Source organism: Gambusia affinis, linkage group LG16 (genome assembly GCF_019740435.1).
Source record: "Gambusia affinis linkage group LG16, SWU_Gaff_1.0, whole genome shotgun sequence".
Lineage (NCBI taxonomy): Eukaryota > Metazoa > Chordata > Actinopteri > Cyprinodontiformes > Poeciliidae > Gambusia > Gambusia affinis.
Window position 1 is genome coordinate 314,064 of NC_057883.1, and position 6,687 is coordinate 320,750.

At 39.2% G+C, this 6,687-nt stretch overlaps 1 protein-coding gene across 1 annotated transcript; it reads right to left on the reverse strand.

The window, feature by feature from the left end:
* Positions 1 to 2,227: 2,227 nt before the first annotated feature.
* On the reverse strand, positions 2,228 to 5,651 carry dtd2 (D-aminoacyl-tRNA deacylase 2). Its single transcript, XM_044143506.1, has 3 exons — positions 5,497 to 5,651; positions 2,780 to 2,849; positions 2,228 to 2,686 (listed from the first exon to the last, which is right to left on the reverse strand). Exons 1-3 carry the CDS (start codon positions 5,602 to 5,604, stop codon positions 2,355 to 2,357), a joined length of 510 nt encoding a protein of 169 aa, XP_043999441.1. The 5' UTR covers positions 5,605 to 5,651; the 3' UTR covers positions 2,228 to 2,354.
* Positions 5,652 to 6,687: the final 1,036 nt, after the last annotated feature.

Sequence of the window (6,687 nt, forward strand, 5' to 3'; positions counted from 1 at the left end):
GTAATGTTTTCTGAGCTCATGTCAGCTTTCAAAAGTTGTTTCATTGTATAGTGCACTGTAAAAAAAACTGTAGAATTGGTTCCTACCACAGATAAAAACTTTGAAGCATGCTTTTTATCTCTGTCTTCACTACCACTAGCGCGATCTAAAGTTCCTGATGATTTTTGGGCTAAAAGCAAATATGATGTAGGTCTAATTAAAGAATGTGAACCAGTTTTTATTACCCTGAAATCTGACTTTCATCCATGTCAGAAACAGTTTCCCCTCAAACCTGAAGCAGTTGAGGGCATAAAACCAGTTTTTGAAGCTTTTCTAAAAGTCGGCATCATTGTTTCCTGTAATGATTCTCCAGTTTGCTCACCAATGTTTCCAGTAAAAAAGCAAAGATTCCTGGGGAACGTCAGAAATGGAGATTTGTGCAAGATTTGAAATTAGTCAATAAATCAGTTTTATCGTGTGCAGCAACAATGTCAAATCTGCACAACATCCTTTCTCAGATTCCTTCAAATGCAGTTTTTTTCCAGTGGTGAGCCTTTCAAATGCATTTTTCTCGGCACCCGTGGATCCGAAAAATCAGTTCTGGTTTGCTTTTGAATTTATAGTGCTCCTAAACTACAGACTGCTCCTAAACTACAGACTGCTCTTAAACTACAGACTGTTCCTAAACTACAGACTGCTCTTAAACTACAGACTGCTCCTAAACTACAGACTGCTCCTACACTTGGCATTCCTGATCCAAACAAACTGTTTGTTCAAACAGTGGATGAAAAGAAAGGCTGCAAGACATCCGTCCTGCTGCAATCACATGAAGGAAAATTGAGACCTGTTGCATATTTTTCAGCTAAATCAGATCCTGTTGCTGAAGGTCTTGTTGGTTATCTATGTTCAGTGGCAGCTGCAGAAAAAGCTGTTCTTGCATCACTTGACATTGTGGGTTATGCCAACCTCACCTTGCTGGTTCTACACTCTATCGTACGCTATCGTACTCTATATCGCACGCTATCGCATTTATCGCTATTTATCGCATTTTATCGTACTCTATCGTGCTCTATAAATCGCTATCATACGCTATCGCATTTCTATCGCATCTATCATCGGCCATCGCATTTATCGTACTCTATCATCGCACGCTATCGCACTCTATCATCGCACGCTATAAATCGCATTTTCATCGCACGCCATCGTACTCTATCGCATTTCATCGCACTCTATAAATACTCATCGTATATCGCACTCTATCGCATTTCATCGCACGCCATCGTACTCTATCGTACTCTATCGTACGCTATCGTACTCTATCGTACGCTATCGCATTTCTATCGTGCGCTATCGCATCTATCATCGCATTCTCTATAAATCGCACGCTATCGTGCTCTATCGCATTTCATCGCATTTCATCGCACTCTATCGTACTCGCATTTCATCGCACGCTATAAATCGCCATCGCACGCCATCGATCATTTCATCGTACGCTATCATCGCACGCTTATCGCATTTATCGCATCTATCGCACGCCATAAATCGCTATCGTACTCTATCGTACTCTATCGTACTCTATCGTACTCTATCGTACGCTATCGTACTCTATCGTACGCTATCGTACTCTATCGCATTTCTATAAATCGCTATAAATGCTCTATCGCACGCTATCGCATTTCATCTATAAATGCGCTATCGCATTTATCGCATCATAAATGCACGCCTATCGTACTCTATCGCACGCATTTCATCGCACTCTATCGCACGCCATCGCACGCTATAAATCGCACTATCGCACGCTCATCGCATTTCATCGCACTTATCGCACGCTATCGCATTACTCTATCGTATTTATCGCACGCCTATCGCATCGCTATCGCATTACTCGTATAAATTTTTCCATGACTAAGCCAAACATTAAGAACAATTTCTTAAGCATAATGTTAAATGTTTTAAAGTATTGAAACCTTTTATCTAGTATCCAAAATGTGCAAAAAATGTATTTATATAATTTATTATATTAATATAAATGCATTTTATTAAATTTATCTTGCCTATTAGGAATATAAATAGGCATTTGTGATCTAATAATAAAAGCAAAACATGGCTTTCTTGTTTTTGCAATAAATAAGTGAATACTTATTGTCTTCTTCATACTGTCTGCTAATACTTGTTTTAAATTTAAAAAATCAATTTATATCTAACTTTAGCAAAGTAGAATAAAGTAATTTAAACGTGAACTGGGAAATAAAAGTTTCACTTTTATTTTAAAAGCCAAACAATTCTTACAATTTTTTTATGACCACACAAGATTTACATTTCCATGAACCTCACAGACTAACACCATCTCCGTCAACCTTGTAAAACAGAACATGTCAAAAGTCCATGAGATGTGTGTATGGTCCATCAGTGTCCAGCTGAAGCACCTGTCTCTGTCCATATGTTCCATGTCTCACAGTGACCTCTGATTCCCTCCCCGTCTCTCCAGCAGCAGCCATCAGTTCTTTCTCACACAGCGAGATGAAGGAGCTGTAAAGCTTCAGTCCATCCTCTTTGTTGATGTTATTGTGGTACTGCATGCCTTTCCCTTTGGCTTTTCCACCCAGCGTGGCCTGAGGGACGATCAGCAGGCTACCAGGAAGCTCCAACAATGAAACCCTCTTTCCAGAAGGCAGCTCACACAACCGCAGGTTCAGCAGCGTGGACACTTGACACGAGGAGGAAGAACATGGGATTTATAGAGACGTTTACATTTCTTAATGGTTCAAATTTGGTAAAAAAAAGATTGAATAAAACTAACCCATCTTAGGTAGGATGTCATCTGTGGCTCCCTTGAAGAAGCAGATGTAGATCACCATTCCCCTGTTGATCTGAAAATTAGCAAGGATAATCTCAGATATTTGATAATATTCAGATGTTGCTATGGTGGCACACAGAGGTGCAGCAGCATCTTGAGCTGCCAACATTAAGCAATACTTTAATTTACTTGAGGCTGCTTTGGGCACAAGTTCAGTGCCAATTTTTCAGCTGAAATGCAGCTCAGCCGAGCTGATTGCCTTTGGAGAAAATCACACTGTTAATATATCAGAGACTGAAATCCACACTTGGTAGGATTTCAGGTTCTTGAGGACGATGGACTGGCACAGCAGAGTGCAAAGAGCAGCGGTCAAATGGAAACGGATTTGTTCCAAATGAATACAGAGATAAGAACTGTTCTGTTCTTTGCCTAACAGAAACCTGACATAACAACATGCCAGACTCAGCCTTCCAGATCAACGGTCTTCAGTTGTTCTGAGCAAGCTGTGACCACTGGTCAGTAAAAGCACGTGGAGGAAGAGCTTCAAGATGGTAGCATAGTGAATAACCACTTTCTTTTAAAAACCCTTACTTGTAAAAGCTGTGATCAAAGTTCAGAATAGACAACACTGATATGTCTAAAGCTTCATCTGATACAAATATACCCATAAGAGACAGTTTATAATACATACACACATATATATATATATATATATATATATCACCCCTCACATTTCTGCAGCTATTTAAGTTTATCTTTTCATAGGATAAGAGTGACAAAATGACACTTTGACAATGAAAAGTAATCTGTGTGCAGCTTATATAACAGTGTAAATTTATTCTTCCCTCAAAATAACTGGATATACAGCCATTAATGTCTAACCCGCCAGTAACAAAAGTGAGTACACCCCTTAGTGAAAGTTCCTTAAGTGTGGCCACCATTATTTACCTAAACTACCTTAACTGTCCTGGGCCTGGAGTTGACCAGAGCTTGGAATGCTTTTCCACTCCTCCATGATGACATCACAGAGCTGGCAGATGTTCATGACTTTGCTCTCCTCCACCTTCCACCTGAGGACACCTCAAAGATGTTCGACTGGGTTTAGGTCTGGAGACATGCTTGGTCAGTCCATCACCTTCACCCTCAGCCTCTTCAGTAAAGCAGTGGTCATCTTAGATTTGTGTTAAGGTCATTATCATGCTGGAACATTGCCCTGTGATCCAGTTTTCAGAGGGAGGGGATCGGGGTTTTTCTTTTACTTCCTCGACTTTCTGGTTTTTGCTGCCATTTTAAAGCATTTGAACAGCAGGACAGCCAATCATATTCTGCACTTTTTTATAGGTTTTCCCCTGTTTCATGAAATTTTTCATCAAAGAACACTCTTCTTGTCAACTTACTCAGACTTGGGCATTATAAATCCTAATGGCTACAAGTAGAAATGATTTTCTGTGGTTCACTTTGGCTGGATGAGTTGATTAATGTTGATAAAACTCATTTCAGCTGCTTGTATCCATGACCTCATTCATTCAGTCATGACCCAAAGCTCATGACCAAAGAAGACAGTAGGAATGTAAATTGACTGGTAAATCAGGAGGTTTGCTTTTTGACTCAGCTCTCTCTTCTCCATGACAGACCGGTGCAGCGCCCACTTCACTGCAGACACTGCGCCGATGCGATATATCGATATATTGCTCCATTTTCCCTCATTCATGAACAAGATCCCGAGACACTTAAACTCTTCTACTTGGGGCAGGACACCCCCCTGACCCGGATCAAGACAATGGCCTCAGATTTGGAGGTGCTGATCCTCATCCTGTCTGCTTTTCTTTTGCTTGAGTAAAATTATTATTACTCTTACTTGAGTAGATTTATTTTGCATCTAATGAAATAGACTTCAGAGACTGGAAATATCAGATTGCTGTGATGTATGAGCTAATGTTTGAGAATAATTACTGAACATTTTATACATGTCATTGTTTACATCCTTTTTGTAAACAGTAAAGATGTTTATTTTACTTGAAAGGTTACATAAAGGTTTATTTATGTATTTATAAAATAAAAGCTTGTTTAGTCAACCTGCCAACAAAATAAACCAATGCTAAACTCTTTTGGAGCTGGGGATGCCTCTGACTGACCACTTACTTACTTGCTGACCTCCACCAGTAAGCCAGGCAGACGAAATGCCTTGCCCAAGGTGAGTGGAGTGTTAATGATTAAGATATCCAGTTTCACAACAATTGGCTACTATTTTGTTTACCTTGAGTATAAAAAGTTGAACCATAAATTTTTCTAGTCTAATTTTGCTCAACAGTTTTTATTTTAAAATAAATACAAAATGAAATGTGTTTATTTTCCATTATTGAAACGATAACCCATAGAATTGCGTGTGCTGACACTGTTTAATGCTGCTTAATGTTTACATATTTGCTTAAGAATTTTGCACTGCCTCCTGTAAAACCGATTGTAACTTTACAACTGGTACTATACAGTACTATTGATTGATCATGTTTTTATATTTTCACATAATTGTTGCTGTCATATTATTTATTTAACATTATTTAGAGTGATTCTTCAATCCTGACTGGATATCAGTTCTTTATCTATTGGAAAAAGTCTGTAATTATTTACCGTTTCAATGAAAATGCGTCTAAACGTTTTCTTTAGGTAAATATTAGGGTTTCTATCCCTTACATCTAAATATTGCTTTGTGAGATTTGTACCTGCACGTGTTGAGCCTCCAGCTGTTCATCCGCTTCTTGAACCTGCAGTCTGGCGTGCAAACACTGCTGCAGCACCGTCCGAACCAGTCCGCCGCCTTTTTCTGCCATTTTTCGCCTTCCTTTACTTCCTCTTCTTCTTCTTGGATTTACTGGCGGTTGGCAACAAACCTTTAGTAGCATTACCGCCACTTACTGGTATGGAGTGTGGTTCGTGATAGTATATATATGTAAAATCAAATTATATGAAATAATTTAAGGGTTGCACAGTGGCGCAGTTGGTAGAGCTGTTGCCTTGCAGCAAGAAGGTCTTGGGTTTGATTCCCGGCTCGGGGTCTTTCTGCATGGAGTTTGCATGTTCTCCCTGTGCATGGTGGGTTCTCTCCGGGTTCTCCGGCTTCCTCCCACAGTCCAAAAACATGACTGTCAGGTTAATTGGTCTCTCTAAATTCTCCCTAGGTGTGAGTGTGTGTGTGAATGGTTGTGTGTCCTGTGTGTCTCTGTGTTGCCCTGCGACAGACTGGTGACCTGTCCAGGGTGACCCGCCTCTCGCCCGGAACGCAGCTGGAGAGGAACCAGCGACCCTCCTGATCCCATTAGGGACGAAGGGTGAACAGAGAATGGATGGATGAAATAATTTAGTTTTCTTTAAAAATTGAATAACTATTTGTATACGTTTACTCCCCAAATTCTTCCTCAAAATATCTAATAAATTAACTTTATCCTCAATACATTCAAACTCTCTCCTCATATCTTCTGTCTCTTTCATATTTATGACATTCTAATATAACATGTTCTACTGTTTTATATTTTTCACAGTGATCATTTGCCAGTTTTATACTTTTGTATTTTCAAAAGTGTATAATTAAGTCCTGCATGTCCAAATCTTAACCTTGTTATCACTCTTTCCTGCTTTCTATTTAGTCTTCCATTTCTTCTTTCTCCCACTATCTTTTGAATTTTGTGAAACCATCTTCCTGTTTTTTCTTCATCCCACCTTGTTTGCCATTCTTTCATCAGTTTTTCTTTAACAACACTCTTTCCCTCAGATTTACTTGTTTTAACTGTAAAACTAATAGGATTATGAATTGCCCTTTTTGCCATTTTATTGGCCCTCTCATTTCCTTCTACTCCAATACATGCTGGAACTCACACAAATATAACTATCAAACCCATATTTTGTATTCTGAATAA

What these genes read in the sequence shown, in the direction of transcription:
- dtd2 (XM_044143506.1), bottom strand. Translation starts at nt 5,604, where the DNA reads ATGGCAGAAAAAGGCGGCGGACTGGTTCGGACGGTGCTGCAGCAGTGT. An exon ending in TGGAGGCTCAACACGTGCAG is followed by an intron (nt 2,850 to 5,496) that starts GTACAAATCTCA and finishes GCTAATTTTCAG; the next exon opens with ATCAACAGGGGAATGGTGAT. An exon ending in TGACATCCTACCTAAGATGG is followed by an intron (nt 2,687 to 2,779) that starts GTTAGTTTTATT and finishes CCTCGTGTCAAG; the next exon opens with TGTCCACGCTGCTGAACCTG.